We start from the raw sequence: 26843 nt of genomic DNA, 5'->3' as shown, positions 1-26843 counted from the left end.
GTCGTTGCTCGTTGCTGATGAATGAAAGAAGGAATCTCGAGGATTCGAGAGCTACATATAACAAAGTAGCATAATCATAATGTGTTTGAGTCAACAAAGGAAAGATGTTGAAAGGCACTCGAGGCTGTGGTCCGGAACAATAGGTAGGATTGTAACAATAGCTATTGTGAAAGCCACAATAGTAAAGATCACAACGACAGAAACAGGACGCAAAAGATAACGACAGTGAAGCAGATCCAGAAAACCTGCGACGACGATTACGAAAAGAGTGAGAGTATTGTAGGAAAAGAAGACTGAATGAAACCGAGAGTCGAGGCCGAAGGGCCCATTACCATAGAAGAGCCAGGTCGTGACCTGGGGCCTAACCCGAGATCACGGTGGAAGTTCGCATGTACCAGAATAGACAGAACTCTTCTTCTATTCGACAACAGTCGCAGATGGAGCCATTGGAGCTCCATTACAGCGTGTTGAAGCTGCCGTTCGTTGGAGAGAGGTCGCAATACGCGCCGACATGAGGGGAATGGCGGCATGGGATTGGCGAGCGCTTCGAAGAGGGCTGGGCCAATCAATCCGTCCTGCGCCGGTTGACTGAGATGAGGAGACCGGAATATTGCGGTGATTGGTGGGTGATTGAGTCTCTCTGCAAATGGCGGAGGGGGCTTAATGCTAACATAAATAAGAAGATGCAGAGTGAGTTGAGTGAAGCTGGACTCTGCCCTCTTGTTCTTCGCCGTGGGCAGGGATCGTGGGGTCTGGGTCTGATATGCAGAGTAAATAGTATTGCCGCCTTCTCACCGCCTGGCAGTTCCTATCATGGCATAGCGCACGCAGTCTAGCCTCAGGAGGTAAGGGAGGGCCTGCTGACATAATCAGCATGTGTATTTGGTGCAAATGCGGTGCCTCTGGTGATTACATAAGCACCCCCCAGTTGCCCGGGTCCCGCCCCTGACGCGGTAATGTACTATCATGTACTATTGTGTATCGCCCTGTTGTTATTTAGAGTCTATCTCACACACGCTACAAGTTACACCTTGCCACCTAGGTAATCTATACGAATCTTTACATCAACCTGATACGCTTCCTGTGTACCTTATGTACAATGGACACGGATTTCTGAAGCCGCAGAAGGTGCCAGATGTCCTCTGAAGCTTCTCTCTTTGACCTACGATGATCGCATCCTAATCTTGGAGCAGCACTTCCTAGGTACCTATAATACCTGAGTCTACCTCACGTCTTAGCACCGTACCTTACTCGAGTAGGGCCCGTAACGTGCAAGCCAATTCATGAAGGTTTACTATTATTATCTTTGTAGACACAGAATCCCACACTGCACATGATACTACGGCCATAGTGGTAGAATCTAGAGATCCTATAGTTGTCCCGTTGTTCGTGGCCCTGATAAGCTAGACTTCAGCTAGACTCCCGAAATGATCTGGGAAATTTAAGAGGAAAAATGCCAATAGCCAGCCAACCCAACCAGCGGCTTTCCACTTTGCGAGCAAATTAACCCTTCACCTTTACCTCTTCCCGTCGTTCCCCCATCTCACTCCTCCCATAATTCCTGACATCTTCTTCGACATCTTTCTCTCTCTCTTCCTCTTGTGTCGCGCTCAGCCTGACAGTCCACTAGTGGCATTAAGCCTTGAGCACCCGCGTTGCGTCTTATCTCGTTAAATAATACGAGGCGCAGAACGCCAAGCCGAATAATCTGGCCCTTTCACCACCAACACCACCACGGGTGCTGGCTGGCCTCTTCACTTCTGCGAATACGACTGCACGACCGCTGACACCCGATCTCTCCTGCGAGCAATCCTGAGTGCGGGGATACGCGGGATACAATAGATCGCGTTCAAATACGAGCCAAGAGGTAGTAGACAGACACTCGTTACGCTCCCCCCCGAGGGCCCTTCTTGCGGTTATCCACAATCCACCAGACGGTCACGAACCATCTGGTCAATTCGTTTTCGACCTGGCGTCCTTAAACCCTAGATCTATCTCTTCTTCTTCTTCCCCTTCTTCCTCTCTCGCCGGTTCTTTCTCGCACCACCGACGGCGGAGCTCCTCTTCGATTGCACCGCAGCCATTGGACCTGCACGGAGCGTCGCGCACCAAGGGCACATCTCCTTCGCGAGGTACCGGAGAGGCCTTGTCTCCGATCCCAGGGACGCCTCAGATGTCGTTGTCGCGCAGCCCATCCCCAAGGCCGGGAGGCGGCTGGGCGAGTCCCGGTCTGAGCAGTCCCTATGGGAGCGGTAGTGGTTCATTGACGCCCCAAACGAGCTACCGGGGAAATGGCAACAGCAATTCGGTGACCTGGGAATCTGCGAAAGCGAAAAGCGAAGGCCTCAATGGATACCCCTCGTTCTCCACCCAGAACAGCGGCTTCTTCAATCGCCATTACCGAAAGATATCGAGCAACCTACCGCGCTTCAATCTGGGGTCCGAAAAGAGCTATGCCGAGAAGGAGAAGCTAGGACGTGGGAGGTGGTCGCCCAGAGATGGGAGCAAGCTGGCACGCATAAAAAGTCTTATAAGACGTGTCGGTCGCAAGATGAAACTTCGCGTTGTCATTGTCTTGGCCCTTTTTTTAATGATCATTCTCTTCTACATGACGCGTAAGGATTCCTTTTACGGCCTCTGGGCATTGCTGATATAGAATAGCTTTACATTACTACTGGCGCAGGTCGAGACACCTAGGAGGCGGCCGGAAATACGTAATCATCCTAGCAGCAAATCAAGGGGGAGGTGTTATGGAGTGGAAAGGACCTCGAGAGTGGGCGATAGAGCGTGATAGTGTACGAAATAAGCGGAAGTATGTGAACAGGTGGGGCTACGATCTGGAAATCGTGGATATGAGTACGAAGAAACGATACGCGCACGAATGGAGAGAGAGCTGGGAGAAGGTTGACACCATCCGCAACTGCATGAGGAAATTCCCAGATGCTGAATGGTGAATTGACCCCCGGCCATGCAACGTCCCACGAGCTAATAGGAACGATTATAGGTTTTGGTGGATGGATCTCAACACCTTCATCATGGAGCCTTCATACTCCTTACAAACCCACATCTTCAACAATCTTGCCGGAAATACCTACCGCGATATCAACGAGTACAACCCTCTCAACATAACCCACCCCTTTCCTTCAGACCATCTGGATGCCGAATCCCTCAGCCCGGTTGGTGACGGCAAAACGGAATCCATCAATCTCATCGTTCCACAAGACTGCTCGGGCTTCAACCTTGGTTCATTTTTCGTAAAGCGGAGCGCTTGGACAGACAGACTTCTGGACGTATGGTGGGACCCGGTAGGGTACGAACAAAAGCACATGGAATGGGAACACAAAGAACAAGATGCTCTTGAATTTCTCTATATCAACCAGCCATGGATTCGGCCACACACGGCGTTCATCCCTCAGCGGAAAATCAACAGCTTCCCCCCCGGAGCCTGCTCTGACAATGGCAACGACTCCCGCATCCACTACAATGAGAAGGACCGGGATTTTGTGGTTAATATGGCTGGCTGTGAGTGGGGCCGCGATTGCTGGGGCGAGATGTACAACTACCGCGAGTTGAGTAACTATCTCAACCGGACATGGTGGGAACGGTTCAAGGAGGATCTGGTCGCGGTTGTCTGGTTCAAAATCACGGGAAAGAAGGTCAGGCTTTGAAGGACTTTTACCCAATTTCTCTTGGCGCTTATCTGTTTTCGGTCCTCTGGACTTTGGCGATGCGTTGTATCTGGCATACCCACTTCTGTTCTCTGGTTCCCATATTCGGCGGTGTAGGTATAATCTGGGTTATGCGTCCGAGGGACCATGGCATAGATGGACAGGCTGTTATTTCTTCGGACGGGTATGTGCCTTTCGGCATTGCTGCATGTTACATTGCATACTTGGGAGTCTTGAGAGGGAAAACGTGTACCATGTTGACGAAGAATGTCAAAATTTATGATTTTCCCGCAAACTTAGACTGTACCATGACTTATTATCTGAAGTGCTGAAGTAACAGTATCCTTAACCCTAATGCTTGGATGAATTAATAGAATGATGCCTTCATAAGCCCTACCTCTATATATGAAACACCAAGTGCACTGCCAGGGAGGTACCTTATCTGAAGGAGACAGACCGGATCATATAACCTTAAATGATGCAACCTAGCCGAGCCATCTATATAAGATGAGACAGGGGGCAATATCGATTGCAGTGGAGCTGTATTATACAGCGCGATTCACGCGTTTTTAGTCTAGCAACAGTATCTTCCCAAGAAGTTGAGAGCTTCTCAAAAGTCCCTAACACCTTGTATCCTTCGTTATGATTTCTTTTACCCTCGTACTAACACGCTATGCTTTGTAGCTTATTGGGGGGCCTACTTAGGGACTTTTTTTGTCGTTTGTCGTTTCGACCTATGTAGGTAAGTCATAGGTAGGCATGTGGATGTTTCAAGGGCACAGTCGTTGAATACCTAGGTAAGGTAGAGAGTATTTACGGAGCAGCCTCCCGGATCTTCAGGGGTTCCTCGCTTATCAGGTACCTCTACTTCAGATTGATGTGTATTATGTAATATCCGCACTGTTCGATACCATTGGTCCTCGTCGTCCGGCACTTGCTGGAGCATCCAACTCCAAACACCCAGTCCAGCACGGAACACAAGGATAGAAGTAACATGGACGCCCAAGTGGTTGCGCCTTTGTCTCCTGTCGTGAGGGTCAGACTTGCTAGATCCCTGACGGGAATCTCAGCCTAACTTTGGAGTTTCTCGTTGTCCGCGAACTGCATCCATTCGTTTCTGACTTCCGTCAGAGCTCCCCAACGATGGCTGCCCTCACCCTCCTCAAGGCTCCAGGATGTTCAACGAGTGTTGTCCAGATAGACGAAGCCATGATCTGGCTGTGCGGCATGGTTATTTGTCCACGCTCTTGATGGTTTGAATATAAAAAGCTTATGCCTGAAGCTCCAGGGATATCCAAGTGGTGCAGGTGTCACTGATGGAGGCTGGGCTACCTATAGGCGCGATAGTCAGCGCCAGATATACATTCTGGATCTTTGGATTCAGATGATCAAAGAATCTTTGTATCTACTTAAACTCTTTCTTCTTCTTCGCCTGTTATTATTCACAAGGCACTGTCACCCTCGATCACTTTCTTTTGTTCGCCACAATAACAAGGGTATTGATTGTTAACGTCTATTCATTCTTATTCTTATTTATTCTTGTACTTCCTTTGTCCTTGACTCGAACAATCAATTCACTGCACAAGACATTCTATATCTTCCCACCACAGACTCGAATTATCTTCAATCTCGACTCAAGTTCCCTAAAATTTCGATCTCTACCACATACCATACCAACTCATCCAACAACAACGTTAAGTATCAACATCATGCGTACCTCACGACTCCTTCTACGCTTTGGTGCATCTCTTTTTTGTGCTGCTGGCATCACAAGCGCTACTTATGTTATTGAGGACATCTACGATACTGACAACTTCTTTGACTCATTCAATTTCTACACCGGCGGAGATCCAACCGCTGGTTTTGTCAAATATGTAGGAGCTGTCACTGCAAACGATAGCAGTCTGGCTGGCTATTCGAGCGGTGCGGTCTATCTCGGAGTCGACCATAAAACAAGGAATCCGACTGGCGGCCGCGATTCCGTTCGACTCGCATCTAACAAGGCATACACCAAGGGTTTATTCATTGCCGACATTGCACACATGCCAAACGGTATATGTGGCGTATGGGGAGCTTTTTGGACTTTCGGGCCCAATTGGCCAAGTTCGGGCGAGATCGACATCATTGAAGGCGTGAACATGCAGGCAACAGACTCCATCACCCTCCACACATCCCCCGGCTGTACCCTCGGGAGCACCGGTTCACTGCCCACTTCGAACCTCTCGAATACAAACTGCAACACCGGGAACGGAAATGACGGATGTAGTTTCTCAACCGCAAATACGGAGGCCTTCGGCACTGGTTTTAATGCTATAGGTGGCGGAATATATGCCATGGAGTGGACATCCTCAGCGATCAAGGTCTACTTCTTCCCCCGATACTCGATCCCCGCAGACATCACAGCCGGTCACCCAGATCCAACCCGTTGGGGAATGCCAATGGCTAGCTTCAGTGGAAGTGGTTGCGACATCGACTCCCATTTTGGCCAACATGCCATCGTCTTTGACATCACCTTCTGTGGACAAGTAAGTTTAACTCCCTTCCCCCCCCCCAACAAAGAAAACTTCTTCTCTTAAACACCTGATTGTGGAAACTATGCTGACTGATCGAAACTGAAGTGGGCAGGAAATGTCTGGTCCAGCAGCCCTTGCGCTTCCAAGGCTCCCACCTGCAATGCCTATGTTGCTCAAAACCCAGCAGCGTTCACGGGCGCCTACTGGTTGATCAACTCGGTGAAAGTGTATCAGGAATAGACGACGAAGGCGATGATGGTCCTATTCCCATTGTATTCATGATAGAGGCGCCCGAGAAAAGCAATTAGGGCTTGGTTTCTTTGAAAATATTGAGGTTAGGGGGTCGGAGTTTGCGATGCGATATACCTTTGCTGATTACTTACGAAACTGGAGTTCGGGGTGGAACGAACATAGCGCGTGAGGATGAGAACCTGTGGATCATGGCGGTACATTCTATCGAGTGTGCATACATACAGTCTGGATTTCAATGAATATGTATTCACGATATTCCCGAACTGATATTGTACGAGGATGAAGACTTGGGTCCAGGTAATGACGATTCAGCCGTCAAAACATCATGACTTGTGATGAATGCAATGGGGCCTCGAAAACGGACTCTCTTATAGAATCAAATTGTATACAGAGACGAATTCACAAACTCTAAACTACCTAATAAAGTTGAAGAATGTCTTGTACCCTTGTATCAGATTGTAAACATTGTTGCATATGGATTCTGCCTGATTCCTCTTCTTCTGGGGATTCGCTAACCATAATATGACTAGCGTTTATTGGGTTCGAACCGGCAAGGCTGACCTTCGATATGAATTGAACTTTTTATCTTCTCCAGATATTCTATGTGAACTCTACGTTTCTATCTTTGAGAATCTGTCGTCTCTTTTAGCTTAGCATCAGTTTCACCTAATCCACGACCCGCAACTAAATATCCAAACACCAACAGAACTATGCATCCCTCACGGCAAGCGTACGTGGAGGAGGCAGAGCCCGAGGTAAGCCTGATTCCCCACCACCAGCACACGTTCCCCAAGTTCATACACAGTATTCATATGGATCCAGAGGGACGGCGGGATATGAATCTGGGGAATGGCGAATAGGAATCTAGCAGCTGATGGATCTGGTATAACTTTCAGGACAGAGGAATCGATTTGGCAAATGTCCGTAAGTAAACCTTCTAAGCTTCCGTCTGTCAACGATCGCGGCGCCCTAACGTTTGAGCCTCAGCCCTCGATCGCGATTATGATATGCCCTCAGCGACGGCGGGCATTGCCCCCGAGCGCGCTTCCGCCATCCTTTCGCAATTCGAGAGGAAGAGACGAGCGGCTGCTATCGCAGTACCGACCGACGATGGACGAGTCCGCGCCCGGCTGCGAGAGATGGGGGAGCCCGTTACTCTGTTTGGAGAAGGGCCAGGCGATCGCAGGGATCGTTTACGGGAGCTGCTTTCGATCCAAGCGGAGATCGATGCGGTGCAAGATGAGGAAGGGGACACGCGGATGATGGACGAGGCAGAGGAGAACGAGCAGGAACAGGAAGAGGAATTCTATACGAAGGGTATTCCAGAGTTAGTTGAGGCTAGGAGGGATATTGCGCGGTATTCGTTGCCGAAGGCGAAGCGGAGAGTCGCAAGTCAGAAGATCGAGGCTACGATTCCGTTGAGGACGCACGTCAAATTCAGGAAGGGCATTAAGGAACGTTTGCAAGGGTTTGAGCTGCAAGGAAGTCAGACGGCGGGTGAGAGACCTATCAGCATGACGCGATTCTCGCCGAACGGGGAGATCATTGCTGCTGGCAACTGGGCAGGTGGTATCAATCTGCTGGATGTCCCGAATTTGGAGAAGAAGAGGACTCTGCGTGGACACACAGACCGGATAGGTGGTATTTCGTGGTTTCCGGAAGCTACTCTACCAGGCACGACGGTATCGTCTGATTCTGTTAACCTAGCATCCGGTGGTGCGGAGGGAAATGTTCATCTCTGGTCTCTCAACCAAGATACACCTCTTTCGACATTGTCTGGTCATAATCAGCGGGTCTGCCGGGTCGAGTTCCATCCTTCAGGCAAATATCTCGCATCGGCATCCGAGGATACTACGTGGAGGTTATGGGACGTCAATACCACCACCGAATTATTACTCCAAGAAGGGCACTCTCGAGGCGTCTTTGCTCTCAGCTTCAACACAGATGGATCACTCTTAGCCAGCGCAGGAATGGACAGCATCGGTCGAATCTGGGACCTTCGAACGGGACGAACAGTCATGATCCTCGAAGGCCACATCCGGCCCATCTATGCATTAGACTGGGGCGTCGACGGTCACCGTGTCCTCTCCGGATCGGGAGATGGCTGGATCAAGTGCTGGGATATCCGGAAGGTTTCAGGGGCCGGTGGAATTGGTGCTCACAAGAGTGTAGTCTCTGATCTGCGATGGTACAAAGGAATGGATGATCCAGCCCAGGGCGTCGAGCCCCAAGTAAACGAGAAGGGCGAGTGGTTACCCAAGAAATCAGGAACGTTCTTCATCTCGAGTGGTTTTGACAAAAACATCAATATCTTCTCGGCGGATGACTGGTCCCTGATCCAGTCCCTAAGCGGACACACGGGAAATGTCCATAGTGTCGATAACACCCGGGACGGCAAGTGGATCGTAAGTGGTGGCTACGATCGCACGGTGAAGTTATGGGGAAGAAATGATGCGCAAGGGCTCTGAACATGTTTCGTACCTACCTACCCAAGGTCTCAGAGAACAAGATGCTCTCTCTCTCTCATGATAATAAATAACATCATCCAGGTGATGATTCCCTCTACCCATCTAAGTCTCTCTTATCATGTAGCGAAAGTACAAAAAACAACTCGATTGTATGTATGATCACACGGAATGGCATGCTTAGGTATTGCCAAGGGAATGGGCTGGGGTTTAGGATCTAGGCTCGACAATTGGCCTATTCATATTTTACAGATTCACAATAGCAGTCGAAAAAACGAATCAACTAGTACGAGACGTGTATATATATATATATATATATGTATATGTAATTTATCTTGTTAACTGATTGATTGATCAATTGACTGATTTGATTTGTTTTGAAACCCATCTTCTAATGTCTGGATAAGGAAGGAGGAGGAGAAAAAATGGGGGGGGCTGCTAGGTAGGTAGGTATGGTATAAGAGTTCTTGATATTGGGTAGGCAGCTAGGTAGCTACCTACCTTGGGTACTGTATAAACATGAATGCATAGGTAGCAGACACTCAGATACCGATTCGAGAACCGAATAACGTAGGGAAATTCATGGTGAGAAAATAAATACATAAAGACGTACTGTATTGTATTGTATTGTATTGTATTGTATTGTATTGTATTGTATTGTATCCTGTGCAGATGTAGAGAGGTTAGATTCTTTTTGGGGGAAAAGGGGGGGAGGGGATGAGTTAGGTTAGATTCGATATCTTGATGGAGAGAGCTCTCACATATCCCAGGCAAGGTAAGGTAGATATTTTGATTTTTGATTTTTGATTCGCATTCTCTTCTCTTCTCTTCTCTCTTCTCTTCTTCCATTACTCATATATCATATGCCTTATGATGGATAGCATAGACGAACGGACCATCATCATATACAAATCAGGAAATTGAAAGCCGGCTGGACTATGAAAATGCAGCCATATACATACATACATACACACATAGATACAACGCCTAGATAGTGTACTTATACGAAAATCTATAGGCCCACGCTCACTTACTTCCCTTCCTCTACGACGATAGCGACCACGACGCAGATATCGTCGACCTTGCCGCCCCGCCAGTACTCAAAGGGATAGTGCTTCTGCACTTCCCGCGCGAACGGGCCGTCGACCTTGGTGTTGACGCTCGCCGCTTTCGCCTCGCTCGTGATGCCGACGGCGAGGAAGCTCTGCAGGCTAGGGATGTCCTCGGAGCTATTCTTGCCATCCTCGGCGTCGGTGAAGTGCGTGAAGTGCTGGAGGTTGTTGGAGACCTGGATCCCGTCGGCCGTGTGCTCCCAGGCTCGAGCCCCGACCATCATCCGGGATACGATGCGGAGGATATCCTGGCTGGAGAGATTGTCCCAGACGCCGTCGCTGGCGAAAACAAGGACGTCGCCGTGCCGTAATGAATGCTCTGTAACGTTCGCATCTTTGGGGAAGTCGCAGATCTGGTATCCTCCAAATGCAGCGGCTTGAGCCCGCACCTTGCGCGGGACTATTGCTAGCTGATAGGGGGTGTTGAAAGCGTGGGTTTGCGGCTCCGAGTGATAGTGTATGGCGTTCAACCTCAGCTGCACAAAGCCCGAATCTCCCAGATTTGCAACATCCAGCGTTCCATCCCCCTTGGCAATGGCAACGCAGGCTGTGCTTCCACCTGCGCGGACCGTCTTATCTTCGCATATATCGTCGTAGCCACGCTGCATTAAGCTGCGTGCAGTGTATGGAGGGGTCTTGCCCGCTGGCTGGTATGTGTAGGCGGCATGGGCCATGTAATCGCAGAAGCCGTGGGAGAAATCCGCGGGATCCACGCCGGAATCCATCCAGCCCCCAACACCATCTGCGACTCCAAAGGCAACATCATTGCTCTCTCCAACTCGGCTCACAAAGAAAGCATCCTGTCCGCTATCGGGCCGGGTCCTCTTGTCTTTCCGCCGCGCGCGGATGTGGTTGTAGGGGTTGAAGTTGAAGATATTCTTGTCGGGGTTATAGCGGCGGTCCTTTGCAGTAAAGGAGGCCGCAATGCCATAGCTAAATTTGGGGCTTGAATATGAAGTTGGTGAGGTGTGAAAGGCCCGTCGATTCGAGGGCTGAAAGGAGGAGGTTTGTTGATAAGAGGCGATCAAGGTTTTGCGGGAGGCGACTGCAAATTGTCGACGGAAACAGGGTAAAACGACTGTCCTACCACCCTCCTTAACGACACTCATGTGCAAAGAGCTCGATCTGTTTGCCGCACGAGCAAGTCCTTGGAAAGGGGAAGCCATATGCCCGGATCCCAAACGCTGAGGCGAACTGAGGAGCGTGCGAAGCCCGAAGGCTCGCGGGAATAAGATAGACGAGGTTTATGAGGCCTCGACTGCCATTGTGCGGTTGATGATAGAATGATATGGTAGCTTTTGATCAAATGTCTGGTACAGGGGATGGCTGCGTTGTGTTCTTAAAGTCTCTTTGAGGCTAAACAAGATATCTACAAATGCGATTTATCGATCCATCGTCATTGGGGCTTCCGACCCCTGTCTCGGGCCCTGTCTTCCAAGACCCCGGCGCATTCTCAATCACCTTTTAACCCTTCAGCCTCGTGGCCCTTGACCGACATATTTGTCGCTGGTCGAGTAGGTAAGTCACAAGTTCACAACAGGATCGACACAGTTGGTCTCCTAACGATGGTTATTAGGACATGGCAAAGACTCTCGAGAAAGAGGTCGTAGCGGCGATCGAACTGGCAATAACCAACGCCCAGAAATCAGGCCAGCCTCCGGATCTGCATGCCATAGCAGCCAGATTCAACTGCACCTACCAATCTGTATGCTACATCCGCAGACGCATAGAGAAGCACCAGCGGACCGGCGTCGACGACCGAAAGAAACCCGGGCGGAAGCCACTAGCGGACCGCGATAAGATGGCAGAATCCATCAAGGGCCTTCTTGCGCGAAGACCGGGACTGGATCAGAGTGCCATCCGTGATTGTCTCTTCGACGAGTATGGGGTGCGGCTGTGCCAAGCAACGATCTCGAGAATGTTGAGGAGGAATGCGATCCCGCATAAGATCTCGAATAAGCTGTACAAGAAGTCGAAACTATTCACTACCAACGAGGGCTGCGTGATAGCTGGGGAGGCGTCAGGGGCGGCGGCTACTTATCCATTACCCTCGGCTTCGGACGAGACTTGCAAAAGTCCATATGCTTCTGCAGCAGAAGTTCTCGGAGAGGAGATGCCCAATAACCTAATGACGACTCCTTCAGCCAACATGACATCTAATCATCCATCCATAGGTGCGAATGCCATGGCTCACAATCGTTGACCTACGGAACTAGAGAATGCGGCATATGACAATCCGAATCCATAGACTTCGGTGATATGAACTTGGATCATGGCTATGAGGGGGGTTAGGAGTTCGGTTTGCAGAAGAGAATACCCCAGGGCGCGTCGATTTTCTAGAGTTGTTATTTCTCTTCCGTCTAAAAGAGGCTCTTACATCGAGTAATATCTATACGGGTATAGAATAAGTTGCGAAAATATGACCATAGTCTAGCTTCCCAACGGCCCAGAATCGTTTGAACCTCAACACCGTGAACCATGCATATTATACACATCGCCGTCTATCCAACACCCTAATGAACAAGAACAACCGGCTTCCCCTTCTCCCAACTATCCAAGCTCTCCTTGATATTAACCCAATACCTCAGCTTAACCGCCTCTCTCCGCGCCGTCTCAATATCATCCTCCTTAAACGCCTTCTCCAGCACCTCCTCACTTGCTGCAATCCTCTCCTCGTTGACCCTCTTCAACTCCACCAATTCCTCCTCCTCCTGCGCATTCTCGATCTCCTCTCGCGTGTCCAGCACCTCCATCAACAGCTCCGGATCGTCGACCTTGGCCGTCTCGTCCTCGGCCACGTCGACGCCGCGCAGCCGCAGCAGGTACTGCGCCCGCAGCAGCGGATCCTGCAGCGTCTTGTACGCCTCGTTGATGCGCGCCGACGTTGCCTCGGCCCGCGTCTTCAACTCTGCCGGGTGTCGGTCGGGGTGCGCCACGGCCTGCAGCTGGAGGAACTCCTGGCGCAGCTTCCGCACGTCGATGCGGAAGGTGCCCGAGGGAGGTGGCCCGGCGGAGAGCGTCTTGGGGAAGAATTCGTAGTGTGTTTGAGGAGGCGCGGGGGCGGGGTTAGGAGCGGAGGAAGAGTAGGTCCGCGATGGTGATCGTGATGGTGATGGTGAGCTGGGAGATGTCCATCTTGGAGAAGGGGTGGTCTGGAAGGTTGGAGCAAAGGAGGACGTGGCTTTGGAGGCGCTGGGGAGGAGACTTCGAGCGGTGCAAGAGGGTCTGCAGGCGCGGTAGAGCTGTTGACTCCGGGATGAGATGGAGGAGCGCATACTGGAGAGGTAGGCCTAGCGGAGAACCCGGCTACGATGATTGAGCTCGCAGAGAGTGGTCGAAGAGCAGGATCCGCACCGTAGAGATTGTGTTCTTGGAGGTATATATGAGTAGGATATATAAGGGAGGAAGTGTTCGCCTCTTGTCTTCAGGTCCAGTATAAATTTCGATTGCTCGGCCTTCGAGCGTAACATGACGTTGTTAGCCGAGAGCGGAGCCAAAACACCATCGCCCCCCTTTTAACTCCGCCGCCAATCAACAGTTGAGCCCCTTGCAAGTGCCAGTGAGGCTCTCTATGCTATGCTTGCAGCTTGAGAGAAAGCCAAGTGGTTGTTTCGACAGTTCTGATACTGCAAGTAGCAGGCTCGGCTTATTTCCTTCTCCGTTAATGTTAAGCGGGTGCTTTATTGAGGGTTGCTGCTTTGCGTTCAGTAGATTGCCTGTGGGAAGTCCTCTTGCAATAGACCTCTTTGTATCTTTTCTCCATTGCCTATCCATATGAAAAAAACGAAGACATGGCAATGCAATCCCACAACGTCTGTAGAGAGAAGTAAGTGCACAGGATCTCTAACCAGGAGCCCTGTCTGGAGACGCGCTACGGAGTAAATCCCAGCCTTGCATAAAAGTTGCCGAGAAACGACAAGGCTCAACTCGACTGGTCTCCCGTCTGGCCAAATCAAACCTGCTTCGCAATCGAACACGCATTCTTCTCCCATGAAGTAACAAGCAAAAGCGGTGAATCCGCAATGCTGCAGCGCCTCGGAATCCGCGAGCGCCGCATGTGGGCGCTGCTGCTCTATGCCTCTCGACGCCGCTGGCGCCAGATCCTCTGCGCTCTGTTCTGCTTCTGGGCCCTTGCCATCTATTCCCAGCAGAAACACCCCTTCTCACCGCGCGCGCACGAGATAACTGCGCACGACATCGCTTTCGAAGCCTCGCACAGAGCCGGCCCGGAAGGAACTTCGCGCCTCCTTCCCTTGCGGGAGGCAGAACAGTTATGCCGCGCACATCGCTGGGGCGTATTCCACGCGCAGGATGGCAAGCGGCGTCGCAAGGTCTATGATCTATTCATGGTGAATAACGAGATGGACTGGTTGGAGATCCGGCTCAATACCATGGCGGCGCACGTGGATTACTTCGTGGTTCTCGAGTCTGCGGTCACGTTCACGGGGCTGGAGAAGAACCTCACGCTGAAATTGAACTGGGATCGCTTTGCTGGTTTCCATAAGCAAATCATATACAGAGTCGTGCAGAATCCACCCCTAAATGCTGCTCGGACGTGGGATTTGGAGGATCATCAACGGAATGCTATGTTCGACCAGGTCATACCGGGCTTAGAAGGCGAGCAGGAGGCGAGGATTGGCGATGTGATTATTGTTTCCGACGTCGACGAGATCATCCGCCCTGCAACGCTGCAGATCTTGAGGAATTGCGACTTCCATCAGAGACTGACATTGAGGAGTCGCTTCTATTATTACGGGTTCCAGTTCTTACATAAAGGGCCGGAATGGGAACACCCGCAGGCGACCACGTTCCAAGGCAGATCTAACACGATCCGCCCCGCAAACCTTCGCAATGGAGAGGGTGGGAACAGACTCGTGGCCTGGTGGAACAAGGCTGATCTGTGGAATGCTGGATGGCATTGCAGCTCCTGCTTTGCGACGATCGAGGACATGCTGACCAAGATGAAGAGCTTCTCACATGTAAGTCTGAACCAGGAACACTTTAGGAATCGTACGCGTATCGTGGACAGAGTCCGGAAGGGCTTAGATTTGTGGGATAGGGAGGGGGAGCTTTATGAAACAATCGAAGGGAATGAGGATATCCCAGAGTTTCTGAAGGGCGAGAGGGAAAGATTCAAGTACTTGCTTGACAGGCAATCTCCAAACGCTGGCTTTATGGATTACGGGCCTGAGGAGGTTGCTGGAGGCTGAGGGGATTTAGCACGCTGCTGTTTGATTAAAAGCGATGGCGTCTCTGAGAACAGAGGGAAGGAGATAATGCGGAACGGCCAGACTGTCCGTTGTCAAAGAACTGGTGACGAACTCTTTAGACCGCTAGACTCGGCTGCAATTGGAATCACTATCTCTAGATCCGTCTTCGATGTACCTAGACCAAGTGTAAATAGCCGGAAACTACGTGGAGACCTGGTATCCGATCCTTACGAACCTAAGGATTTCATATACACTCAAGAGATCAAATCCATCTGACCCCTTACAATCATGGTGTTCTTGCCGAGCCTTGACAGCATGCGTAGAAGGGATTTATGAAAAGAATATACAGGCAAAATAAAAGAACACCCCCCCAATAATAAGGTAACCGAAGCTTTCTGGAAAAAGAGGAAACAAAACTAGAGACGAATAAAGAGTAACAAAAGCCAAAACCCCAGGGAATCTTTAGATTGTACGGAATTTTGCCGTGGTTGCATGGGTGCGTGCAGCCTTATGCACATATCGACAAACGCCAGATTATTGGCCGGTCCCCGAGTGCCGCATCTCCACAGTTCAGACCTCACCTCATCAACCATGTATCTCACCTGGCGACTTCAAGACTTCAAAAAAAGGAGCACAGCAGCGTCAATCACCAATTCCCAATCCTCCGAATTCCAACAGTTCTCTACGATTGCATGATCAAGATTTCAAGCCCGAGACAGCGAACAATGGAACAACTGAAGATGCAGGGACCTGGTGAGCAAGGGAGTTCTTCAGCTGTCTACCTATTTTCTATCTCCTTATTTGAGATTTCTTTAGGGGATTTTTGAACCGCTGCATTTGAAAAGATGGTGAACCTCTCATGTCAGGCGAGTGAGGATGGTCCTCTGTTCATATCGTCTCAGGCAGGCAAAGTTTGAAATGTGCCGAGCAGATGCAAGTGCGAGTGGAAAGCAATTATATATGTACCTACCTCGGTATGTGTATACCTGATATGTATATGTATATATACTAGGTATGTATATGTATATGTAGGTAGTCTATACGAAGTCCTGGGAGACTCTTCTCGGGGTAGCAGATCCCTCTGTTCGGTCTCGTCTTGTACGATACGATCAAAGGCCTGGTATTGCTGCTGCTGCTGCTGTCGATGTCAATGTTGATCTCGATGTCGATGATGATGATCATGTCTATTTTGTCGTCACCGCAAATATAGACTTTGGTCAAGAAGGGGCCTTTGCCACCACCCATCCTGCCATACATCGAGGATCCCCAAGTCCTCTTTACCCTTCACGGCATTTTCTCAGCCACGGGCCAGAAACATCAACCACGGTCTCTTCGGCTGCCTCACTATACCCAGGGATCATGAGATACTCCCATTGGTTTGCGACTTACCCTCTATGACAAGTGCTCTCCTTCACGGTACCCTATATATCATCTCGATACACTGCGGCAATTTCATGAGGACCCCTTGCGGTGCTTGCCCTTCGCATGTGGCAGAATCTGTAGCTTAAAAAGCTCCATTATCTGAAAGATGCTCGTAGCGCAGGCATATCGTCCACCGTTGTAATTCAAGACTCTCCAGCATTACAGTTCTCCCCCCTGGACTGATTAAGCAGCCTGTCTTCTCCTTTCCTCTGCTTCCTTTCATCTTCATAGACTTTCACATCTCTAGTGCTATGTGAGGCGTCACCAACATCTTGTCGTTCCCACGACTCACTACCCCTCGTTATTCCCCCGGAAACTCGACATCCCAAACTGCTTCGAACCACGTCGCACGGTGCAAACTGGAAGTCTGTATCTCTTTCGTACCAAGCTACATTTTGTCTGCTCCCAGAAACCTTAGGCACCCGATTGCCCTAATTCTCGATGCCCTAGAGAAGCCTTACCTTCGGGGCCAACGCCATTTCCAATCCAACAAGATCTGAAGTGTGTTTACATCTCATCCATCCTGTGACTTCAACTTTCAAAGATCAAGGCAAGGAGCCAAGTTTGTCCTTGTCCTCTAACGCTCCCCATAACCGTGTGGAAGCCCTCATTCACAACAAAAGTAAGTCTGTTGTCGCTTTTCTGCTTCCTCCTCCCATTCTCCCTCCACTCCTGCCTACACACAACATGCTTTGAGAAACAACCACACTTGTTTCTCTAACCTCTAACAACAAACTGAAGACAATCAACTGATCTCTGTGATCTAGATCTCAGGAGTTATTCATAGTGCAAAGGCTGAACTTTCACCGACTTCTTCATCTCTGCTTGGTCAGTCAGAATTCCCAGGCAAGTTCATCCACTCAGCCTAGAAGATCCTTCTTCCTAGATCTACGGAGGCATACACTGGAGAGTTCCTTCAGCAACAAGCACTGTCTCATCACCAGTACCTTCTCTGTTCAATACAGATAGAAGATTACAATTCTCCTCATCTCTAGCACCTGATTTTCAACAGCAACTAATCTTTGGAAACAGGCACTGTTGTTTATCTCCCACCATACATCCTGTTACTGCGCCAACTTCAGAGAACATTTCATGTTTCACATCAGAGATTGTCTGATGAACTCCTGCAGAGTCACTGAACACAGCCGACCAGTGAGTCTTGTCTCTTTGTTGTCATGCAAACATCTGCCCTGGAAACTTCTTCTGCCAAACTTGCACAACCCTCTCAGAGCTATTGCATCTACTGATAATCACATGAGACACTCCTAGGAAGTGGCATCTTTTGTTGGATGTGAAGCTATCTCTTACTGTCGGAAGTCCGAAAACAGCACTCCTACTGAATTATGCAAAGTACATGTTTGCTAATATGCTAAGCAGCCTACTGTCTTATCCGAATTCCATATGGTCTCTACATTTACTCGATACGATACAGACAGCATACTGGTTTAGAATATTCTGAGACTTGACCTCTCTTTTCTTGATGTAGGTTCTCTTACCCCCTGTTTTAAGCGAGCAACCTCCATATTAGGCGACTGTCACGTTATGAGATTGGATCATGTACTGATGAATGAAAAGAACTACCTCACTTTCTAGGAATGTTTGACAGGGTGCTCAACCATACACCTACGATGGCACGTGAACGCCGTAGGTCTTGGCTTCTACAACCCACCAGACTTAGCAATGGCCTACCATCCTATGAACGCTCTAATTCACTACCGAAGGGGGTTCCAAACCTAGCACGTGCCAAGTCTCACAGACTCACATCCTTTATCGAACGCTCTGGTTCAATATTGAATATTCCACCTTTTCGACGCGCTAAATCACAGAGAATTTTCCCATCTGGTGAACGTCCTCTCTCGTTACCTCCACAAGACTTTGTCCTACTATCCAAACCTTCTCCAACTTGTGAAGGTGTCAAGACTAAGACAGGCCCTTCATCTCATGAGCAGTTTGGTCTCACATTGAAGTCTTCCCTACATACGCACGCTGAGACAAAGAAGAGCCTGCCCATTGATGGGGATTCTGATTCAGCATTGAAGAGGCCTTCGACCATTGTTCCACCTCTAGCAGCACCCCAAAATACAGCAGAAGCATCTCCCCTTGGTTTTACTGATTCAAAACTGAAGGGTCATTCTATCCTAGCATCCAACCTAGCAGCTGTCAAGACTGCAGGTGCAGGTGCACCACCCGTGGAATCGTCCACTAAGGAGTCTTCAGACTCAATATCACTCAAGAAGTTAAGAGTCCCTGACATAATGAACAGACTTTTCAATAGGCAATATCCAGCGGCAGTACACCGCCATAGAGAAGCTGAAGGAGAAAATGATACAGGTCCGGATTCACTGAGTCTGCCTACCCTGGAACCAAATCTGGAGGGGCTTCCAGCCGGCTTGCTGGTTCCATGCCCTTTTATCCGACCCTTAAATCACAAACTCCAAGCTCGCTCTGAACCAGCACCAGTCTTCCACCAAGCTACTCCAGACTCATCACAAATTGGCAGTCCTGCATGTTCGATCATGGTGGACAGAGGCGAGGAAAGATCACAAGAGGCACCAAGCCGTGTTACATCGAATGAGAAGGCTAAGAAATCTATGGAGATGATCACTGAGGAAATAGCCAACATACAATTAGCTCAGCAGCGCGACTTCATTGCACTAACTGCTGCTCGCGATCATGATGCTATGCCCAAGTGGAAGAAGTACATGGAGTGCTACTCAAAGGTAAGTGTGCACCTCAGCGATCTGTCTTCTATTACTTGCTTCTCATAGCTCATCCTTCTCCTACTTTATGAGACCCTGGCTGACAATCCTAGGGAAATTACAATCTCATTAACCCGCCTCGACCACCACCTCGTAGCCCAAAACTTGAGTTTCTTCCATCCATTTTCCCTATCTCTGAGGCACAACGATTGACCTCGAGCCAGCCTTTTATTAAAGCAATGGCCGCCTGGGATTCAAATAGAATTCGCGAGCTTCTCCCAGAAATTATGAGAAATTTCAAATCAGGTGGCTGTGCTGCCAGCTCCTTTAGCAATAGAGAGGAGGTTATCAAAGCCGAGCGTGGGTACAATACTGACCTGATCCCCCGGTCTACAAGTATTGCTGCTCATGCCCTGCTCTCGACTGAAGTCTTCGTGGTTCTGGATACCAAAAAGGTCTGTTCTAATCATGATTGTGTACCTCTTGCAAACTAACTCAATAATAGGACTGGCGTTTTCACAAAAACCCTCTCGTGACTGGGGAGTCCAAGATCAGATTCTTTGCTGGCGCACCATTGCTTGCAGAAGATGGGCATATCATTGGGGTCTTGTCAATTCATTCCAAGTATCGCCGCCGGTCCTTCGGCCCATTTGAACGACGAAGACTTGCAGAATATGCTACAATCGTCATGGGAGATTTGAAGAACGAGCTCGATAAGTTAGAGAGACCTGCTGCGCGATCAACCCCGATTCTGCAAAGAAATTCAGTGATCAATGGGGACCGCCATCAGATCACCTTCATTAGGTCTGAACAGGATGAGGAACATGATCCAGCCCTTGTTCCACCGGCCCTCCGCGTTAGTAAACCGAAGACGCAGGTATCTAGCAAATTGGGCATATCCGCCAACAGCCGGACAATTCTGGAGACACCATCTCAACGAAAACCCTCTTCCTCTGCCGGATCCGCTGGTTCTCCTCAAACCTTTGCGGGATATCGCAACCAGACGCCTTCTGACTCGAGTGTGAATGGCATTCTCTCCTCCCCTAGGATGGCCACCCCAGAACACAGGGACTTTGATATGCCTTCTCCGCGACCATTCTCTTCCTCGGACATGTCTTCACTCAACCCACACCCTGCCAACACCCCCGTTCATTCAAGGATGGGAAGACCTACATTGAAACCAATAGAGCTTACCGTGGAGCACTTTCTCTCGATGTCTGATAGAGATGTGTCCGAAGACGCAGACGATAATTTGTCAGCAGGTGATGGCATTTCCTTGGCTTCTAAGAATCCATACACCGGCTACTTATCACACAGCACCACGATGACAAGTATGGCTCCTCTTGGCTCACCTCCTCCGATTCCTCCGCGCCCTCCATTCCTTACGCGCCCCCCGCGACTATCCAGTCCCGCAGCGATCACCGATACCATCTATGAAGATGACGATAACCCACCCGCTATCAATCAGCTAGCACCTACCCACGACCCCATGGCTCAGGCTGCGCTGGCTTGCGCCCAGGCCGCACAATCCCTTGGTTATGATCTCCTATACGCTGTCGAGCTTAATCCCTCACGCAAGACTATAGAGGAATCACAGCTCTTCTCACCAGGTGTCTTAGATATGCGAATCATGGCTGCATATGGCATGAAGCGGCCCCTCGATTTCAGTCCACAACTTCACATTGATACCCTGCGCTGCAGAGGCTTTTATTACTGGGAGGCACCCCGTCAATCGAATAATCAGCCGAGCGAATATCAGTCAGGCTGCCTCATTGCCATCCCAACGCAGGGAGGTATCCGAAGACTTCGAACCAGCGGAATCATCATGGGCGCGTTCAAGAAATCAAAGCTCGCCGATGATACATCTCCGGGCAATAGCGCTAAACTTCAACAACTCATAGATGTCGGGAATCTGGTGAAGAAGCTCCTCTGGACAGACCCTGAGAGCCCTTTGAGGCCACTGCCAAGACGATCCCGCACAGAACCCATGCTAAATCCATACCCAGCCAACGAAGCCGTTGAGGTTGGAGGAAGCTCTTCCGGTGACCGTCTCTCGCGTCAACGCGAATATGAGAGACAGCAGTACGCTCTCAACATCGCTAGATATCGTCAGACGCAGCAGCATTAAGAACATACTCGTCCTCTTCTTACGTCTTGGCATTCAGCGCACGCCAGTTACTCAGTAACTTTCGATTACTTTTCTCTTTTCTTTTCCTACCTCGGTGTTCTGTTTCCTACTTACAACCGCATACCACCTACTCTACGCTAATAATTAATACCTTGCAGCAAACCGGCGATCTTCAACTTCCAATTATATGGAAGATGAAGATGCTTGTTAAGCTATTCTCTGCTCTTTACCTATTCTCGCTTTGTACTAACTGCATACCACCACCCTACCATACGTCGGGTCACTCCCACAGCGAATCAGCAATCCTCGATCCTCAATCTCCAACTGCATGGAAGACGAGATGTTTGCTTGCTAGCTGTGCTCTATTCTTCTTCTCATAATACAGCCAGTCTAGCTTTTTTACACAGACACGCACAAGCAACCTCGACCTTCCCCCCATGGGGAAAAAATAGGTTGGATAGCAGTACTCTACTCTCGTCACTCACAGACCTGCCCTTCCTTCTCTTGTTACCTAAGATAGCTACCTGCTATCAAACCTTCGGGATCTCTGGACAGCTTGTCAACCAACCTGGTGCGGGCTTAATTGCTTGTGTTATGCTGCTGTTCTGTGTATAATCAATCATAAAGAAAAGAAAACAAAAAAAGCTTCTTCTAAGATTATATTCCTCCTCGTGCTCTGATTTGTGAATATAGGTAGGTAGGTAGGTACATCGCCTTCTTGTTCGGAAATCTAACCAGAATATGATATGATTTGATGATCTGATATTAGAGTCTCTCCCCCGCTCTTTCCTTCCAAACTGGGCTATGTATGTATGGAATAGGGGTAATACATACATACCTACCTACCTACCTACCTTACCTTAGGCACTTGCGTCAAATCTTCCCCCTGCAGAAGCGGAATGGAGAATATATCCATCAGCGTCCCTCCTACATCCGCATAATCATTGGGTATTGATATTGTCATCGGCACATCTTTCACATTTACAATGGGACCAGTTATTAGTTAAGGGGGACACAAGAAAATTTCAGAAACACAGGAAGAATCGTCGATCTATTTTACACTCCGCTTAGCTATCAACCAACCTTCCATCCATCACCAGCTCCACTTCCACATTTCCTCAATACAGCCATCTTCTCCCGAATAATATGCTAAGAACAAAGGAGACTGGGAATGAGTAGCATTATTTAACCGGAGAAGCTCTTGGTGAAAGTGGTAATAACATCCTTCAACTTCGCCTCGAGCTCCTTGCTCAACGCACCCTCCTTGTCAATCGTTGCCAGCAGCTCAGACTCGTTGGTCTTCAGGTGTGCAAGGAAGTCAGCCTCCCAGGTGAGGATCTTGTTGACGGGGACAGAGTCGAGGAAACCGTTGACACCAGCGTAGATAAGGGGAACCATCTCGTTGACGGCCATAGGAGAGTATTGCTTTTGCTTAAGGAGCTCGGTCAACTGGAAGGGAGATGTTTATTAGCATTGCCTTGATGATTCAATATGCTGGGTATAATTAGCAACTTACACGTTCACCACGGTTGAGGGTCTGCTTGGTGGCAGCATCCAAATCGGAACCGAATTGGGCGAAAGCAGCAACTTCACGGTATTGGGCCAAGAAGAGCTTGAGGGAACCAGCGACTTGCTTCATGGCCTTAAGTTGGGCAGCTGAACCGACACGGGACACGGAAAGACCGACGTTAATGGCTGGTCGGACACCCTTGTAGAAAAGTTCGGCTTCCAAGAAGATTTGTCCATCGGTAATGGAAATAACGTTGGTTGGGATATAGGCAGACACATCACCACCTTGGGTCTCAATGATGGGAAGGGCAGTCAAGGAACCACCACCGTGCTTGTCGCTCATCTTGGCGGCACGCTCGAGGAGACGAGAGTGGAGGTAGAAGACATCACCGGGGTAAGCCTCACGTCCGGGAGGACGACGGAGAAGAAGGGACATTTGACGGTAGGCAACAGCCTGCTTGGAGAGATCATCGAAGACAATGACGGCGTGCTTGCCGTTGTCACGGAACCACTCACCCATGGAGGTACCTTTCAAAAATCAAACATGTTAGCAAATTCAAATGTAGTCGCTGAATGAGGGTTGGTAATTGAAGGTGACGAAATGAAAGACAGTGAAATAAGACGGTTGAATATATGAGTCGATGAAGTGTGACGTTGGCATGGTCTCAAAGGTGCTGAGAAGCGACCTTGGAGATATGCTTGCTAGGAAGCACCAGTGGTGATTAGACGCTCTCTAGTCTGTCTGACAAGAGGTGTGTAGATATGCTACCGACACACTCAATTACTCCAGGCAGGGTAGTTATCAAAGACACTATAGTACAGGAGACACAACTGAAGGGTGCTCCATGAGGAGGTGGGGAGGTTCTCGTGAAGTTGTCCAGGAGAAGAGCAGAAGACGACAAGCAGGGGTTATAACCTCTGCCTCTGCTAACGCAAGAGCATCTAGGGCAGTTGCCATCATGGAAGGTATACCCACGCCTTGTTTCAGATGATCGGGAAGGTGCACCCACGCCTTGCGTAGCTACACATTTGCTGGCACGTTGTACCACAAATGAAAAAAGAGACGAGGGGAAAATGGGATTAAGGGGAAAAGTGAAAAAGGGAGAACTCACCAGCGAAGGGCGCCAGGTATTGGAGAGGTGCCGCTTCAGAGGCAGTAGCGGCGACGACGATGGAGTACTTCATGGCGTCGTTCTCCTCGAGGGTCTGGACAAGTTGAGCGACGGTGGATCGCTTTTGGCCGACGGCAACGTAGACACAGTAGAGCTTCTTGGACTCGTCGGTTCCGTTGTTCCATCGCTTTTGGTTCAGGATGGCATCGAGGGCAACAGCAGTCTTTCCGGTTTGACGGTCACCAATGATCAACTCACGTTGACCACGTCCGATGGGCACCATGGCATCGACGGACTTGAGACCAGTCTGAACTGGCTGGTTGACGGACTTTCGGGGCAAGATACCGGGGGCCTTCAACTGGGCACGACGCTTCTCGGTGGTCTTAATGGGTCCCTTACCATCGATGGGATTTCCAAGGGCGTCAACGACACGGCCAAGCATCTCGAGACCGACAGGAATATCGACCTAGTTTTCAATAAGCATTGCCCTTCAGCCCATATCTCTGTATCACTCACAATCTCTCCGGTACGCTTGACGGTCTCACCTTCCTTGACCAGACGGTCGGAACCGAAAAGCACAACACCGACCTGTCCAGCTTCAAGGTTCATGCACATTCCCTTGACACCTGAGGCGAACCTGTATATTGATGAGTCCCGGTAAAAGTTTTCTATCCGTAGGTATACAACTTACTCGACGAGCTCCTCAGCCTGGACGTTGGTCATGCCATGGACACGAGCGATACCATCACTGCAATTGCCTCCAGTCAGTACTCGGATCGATAGCGGGGCCCCAATGATATCCTTGCTGCCGTTGATGAGGCTCAATTGGTGTTGAGAACGTACCCAACGGAGAGAACACGTCCAGTCTCGGCGAGACCGGATTCCTCCGCGACACCTCGGATTCTTTGTTCGAGAATGGAGGAGACTTCGGTCGGCGATGCCTTTGCATCAGCGGCGTAGCTTCGGATTTGCTTGGTGGCAGCGTTGAAGGCTGCTGGCGCTGCGGTTCGTCCCTGTAAAGAAAACGTTAGTTAGCCGAAAGCCGAAAAACGTGAACAGGAGCTGTTGAAGCTTCCAAACAAGCTCTCAACCATCGACTTGCATCGTTCCCGCGAGCCAATTGAGCTTCTCGAGGATGCTTTGATCGATAGGACCTCAATGGAGCTGAGCTCGACGAGGACGGACGGGGGAGGTGAGGGTACGTACCGCGGCAACTCTGCCAGAGGCAGAGATTGCGCCCACTGTCCGGCTGGACTGTCGGAGAGCGTTTCTGAACATGGTGACCGCAGTCTATGTATTAAGGGAAGGATGAAGAATCAATTGCCTTGGCAATTGATGGAGGGGAGATGGGAGGTTGAAGGACGAGTAGTGGTATGGAGAAAGCGTCTGTGTATTTGAGGGAAATGGAGATTTGATCCACGAAGACGAGCCGCTTGGAAAGCGAGCGAGCGGATTCCGAGGTCACATGACTCGCGGAGGCTCGGATGCGCGGATGACCAATCAGGCGAAGCGAGGACAGAAGTCCCGTGCGGACCGTTCCTGAGAGACAAAGGACAAAACAACAAATTGTTGGGTTATATATCTTCAACCTCCAGACAGAGGATCCGAGTATCTTTGCGCAGAGCGATGCATCTGGTATACTCGAGACGAGACAGCTTCTTTCTCTTGCGGCCCCAACCGCTGCCCATCGGCCAACAGCCGTGGCTCCCTCCATGTTGTTTGCCTTGCACAAGTCTCGTTGGTTGCTGCGAGCTTGAATGTTGGTTCGTGATTGATTTGAGTGCCCACCAGCGTGGCCACTCGTACCAGTCCAGTTGTGCTTTTCTCTTTGCGCATACTCTACGCGTTGGATCTGTCCTCTTCGTCCTCTTGCAGCTCGGCTATGGCCTCCTCCTGTTGGAGAGGGTTAAGATTGGCCGCCCTGAGCGTCCTCTCTCATTGTGCCCTTCCCAGTTTTCGTCGCCAGAGAACCCAATTCGCTGATATATGGGTGCGCGCACTACTTCTGTGACTGCGGTTGCTTCCTCGTCGAAGTCCCTCAACCTAGCTAGTTCCATGCCTATCCTTGGCTGTGGACACATCCCCAATGCATATTCCAGTCTTGCCAAGAATGCAAATTGATTTCATTACTGAAGGAGCTTTTTTGTCTTTGAACCTGTTCTGTGTCCGGGGTATTAGATATCCCCGCACCCCTCTTCACCCCACGGAGCCCTATCTTATTCCATATTGTCAGCAGGTACAGGCCAAATGAGGCTAAGAACTGTCTTTAGCAAAAATCATGAGCTTCCAATTAGGCCCTTTAACTGTCCTCGGAAGAGCTAGATATGGTGTTTTGATCCTTGGAGAAATCCCTCAGACATGGGGACTTTTCGCGGCATCCACTCAACGAGCCAAGCAACATATGCAACTGATGCAGCCGCTGGGCCCTGGGAGTGTGTTGCCCCCAAAGACACTTTTTCATGGATCACTCCTAAGTCTGGCCACCCGATAGTTCGGTTCATCAGCGCAGCCTTACATTCCCCAATATTTCCATGACACTACTGCATTCTCCTCATGTTTTATGTAATGATTTACGCTTGTCGCGGTAGGCCAATCGCACTGATCTGGGACGAGATGAGACTGAGGCTTTCCTTACAGATTAACACCAGCTCAGCAAGTCATCTGGAAACGAGAACTATAGCCGTACCTCAGTATCAAATAACCCGACCTCTATTCACGATTTAGTTTCTTATTCCGTTCGGCGTCGGTTTACA

At 49.8% G+C, this 26843-nt stretch overlaps 9 protein-coding genes across 9 annotated transcripts; 6 read left to right on the top strand and 3 right to left on the bottom strand.

The window, feature by feature from the left end:
• Positions 1–2173: 2173 nt before the first annotated feature.
• On the top strand, positions 2174–3668 carry M430DRAFT_96678 (glycosyltransferase family 34 protein; the record flags this gene model as incomplete). Its single annotated transcript, XM_024869978.1, has 3 exons — positions 2174–2615; positions 2662–2950; positions 3005–3668. The coding sequence occupies 3 exons, from the start codon at positions 2174–2176 to the stop codon at positions 3666–3668; spliced, it is 1395 nt and encodes a 464-aa protein (XP_024722878.1).
• Positions 3669–5377: 1709 nt separating this feature from the next.
• On the top strand, positions 5378–6784 carry M430DRAFT_56713 (glycoside hydrolase family 16 protein; the record flags this gene model as incomplete). The annotated part of the gene is made up of 2 exons (XM_024868628.1): positions 5378–6193; positions 6287–6784. The coding sequence occupies 2 exons, from the start codon at positions 5378–5380 to the stop codon at positions 6419–6421; spliced, it is 951 nt and encodes a 316-aa protein (XP_024722877.1). The 3' UTR covers positions 6422–6784.
• Positions 6785–7025: 241 nt separating this feature from the next.
• M430DRAFT_135135 (hypothetical protein) lies at positions 7026–9191 on the top strand. Its single transcript, XM_024862394.1, has 3 exons — positions 7026–7188; positions 7330–7357; positions 7421–9191. The coding sequence occupies exons 1-3, from the start codon at positions 7144–7146 to the stop codon at positions 8899–8901; spliced, it is 1554 nt and encodes a 517-aa protein (XP_024722876.1). The 5' UTR covers positions 7026–7143; the 3' UTR covers positions 8902–9191.
• Positions 9192–9689: 498 nt separating this feature from the next.
• Positions 9690–11508, bottom strand: M430DRAFT_64538 (hypothetical protein; the record flags this gene model as incomplete). The annotated part of the gene is made up of 2 exons (XM_024869114.1): positions 9690–10955; positions 11480–11508. 2 exons carry the CDS (start codon positions 11506–11508, stop codon positions 9929–9931), a joined length of 1056 nt encoding a protein of 351 aa, XP_024722875.1. The 3' UTR covers positions 9690–9928.
• Positions 11470–12368, top strand: M430DRAFT_210032 (hypothetical protein). Its single transcript, XM_024864416.1, has 2 exons — positions 11470–11528; positions 11587–12368. Exon 2 carries the CDS (start codon positions 11590–11592, stop codon positions 12211–12213), a length of 624 nt encoding a protein of 207 aa, XP_024722874.1. The 5' UTR covers positions 11470–11528; positions 11587–11589; the 3' UTR covers positions 12214–12368.
• On the bottom strand, positions 12248–13536 carry M430DRAFT_33537 (hypothetical protein). The gene has a single exon (XM_024866387.1). The coding sequence runs from the start codon at positions 13283–13285 to the stop codon at positions 12524–12526; it is 762 nt and encodes a 253-aa protein (XP_024722873.1). The 5' UTR covers positions 13286–13536; the 3' UTR covers positions 12248–12523.
• A 265-nt stretch (positions 13537–13801) lies between these two features.
• On the top strand, positions 13802–15418 carry M430DRAFT_56709 (glycosyltransferase family 17 protein; the record flags this gene model as incomplete). The annotated part of the gene is made up of 2 exons (XM_024868627.1): positions 13802–13836; positions 13921–15418. 2 exons carry the CDS (start codon positions 13802–13804, stop codon positions 15218–15220), a joined length of 1335 nt encoding a protein of 444 aa, XP_024722872.1. The 3' UTR covers positions 15221–15418.
• Positions 15419–18237: 2819 nt separating this feature from the next.
• Positions 18238–21509, top strand: M430DRAFT_273443 (hypothetical protein; the record flags this gene model as incomplete). Its single annotated transcript, XM_024865585.1, has 3 exons — positions 18238–19362; positions 19455–19796; positions 19847–21509. The coding sequence occupies 3 exons, from the start codon at positions 18238–18240 to the stop codon at positions 21467–21469; spliced, it is 3090 nt and encodes a 1029-aa protein (XP_024722871.1). The 3' UTR covers positions 21470–21509.
• Positions 21510–22654: 1145 nt separating this feature from the next.
• Positions 22655–25368, bottom strand: M430DRAFT_97269 (hypothetical protein; the record flags this gene model as incomplete). Its single annotated transcript, XM_024870020.1, has 7 exons — positions 22655–22918; positions 22986–23506; positions 24091–24556; positions 24607–24727; positions 24782–24838; positions 24934–25103; positions 25297–25368. 7 exons carry the CDS (start codon positions 25366–25368, stop codon positions 22655–22657), a joined length of 1671 nt encoding a protein of 556 aa, XP_024722870.1.
• Between the last annotated feature and the right edge of the window lie 1475 nt (positions 25369–26843).

Source organism: Amorphotheca resinae, assembly GCF_003019875.1.
Source record: "Amorphotheca resinae ATCC 22711 unplaced genomic scaffold M430scaffold_3, whole genome shotgun sequence".
Classification (NCBI taxonomy): Eukaryota; Fungi; Ascomycota; class Leotiomycetes; order Helotiales; family Amorphothecaceae; genus Amorphotheca; species Amorphotheca resinae.
Note: the sequence above shows the minus strand (reverse complement) of the source record. Positions and strands in the feature narration are given on the sequence as shown.

What these genes read in the sequence shown, in the direction of transcription:
- M430DRAFT_135135 (XM_024862394.1), top strand. Translation starts at nt 7,144, where the DNA reads ATGCATCCCTCACGGCAAGCGTACGTGGAGGAGGCAGAGCCCGAG. An exon ending in TGGAGGAGGCAGAGCCCGAG is followed by an intron (nt 7,189 to 7,329) that starts GTAAGCCTGATT and finishes TATAACTTTCAG; the next exon opens with GACAGAGGAATCGATTTGGC. An exon ending in AATCGATTTGGCAAATGTCC is followed by an intron (nt 7,358 to 7,420) that starts GTAAGTAAACCT and finishes TTTGAGCCTCAG; the next exon opens with CCCTCGATCGCGATTATGAT.
- M430DRAFT_210032 (XM_024864416.1), top strand. Translation starts at nt 11,590, where the DNA reads ATGGCAAAGACTCTCGAGAAAGAGGTCGTAGCGGCGATCGAACTGGCA.
- M430DRAFT_33537 (XM_024866387.1), bottom strand. Translation starts at nt 13,285, where the DNA reads ATGCGCTCCTCCATCTCATCCCGGAGTCAACAGCTCTACCGCGCCTGC.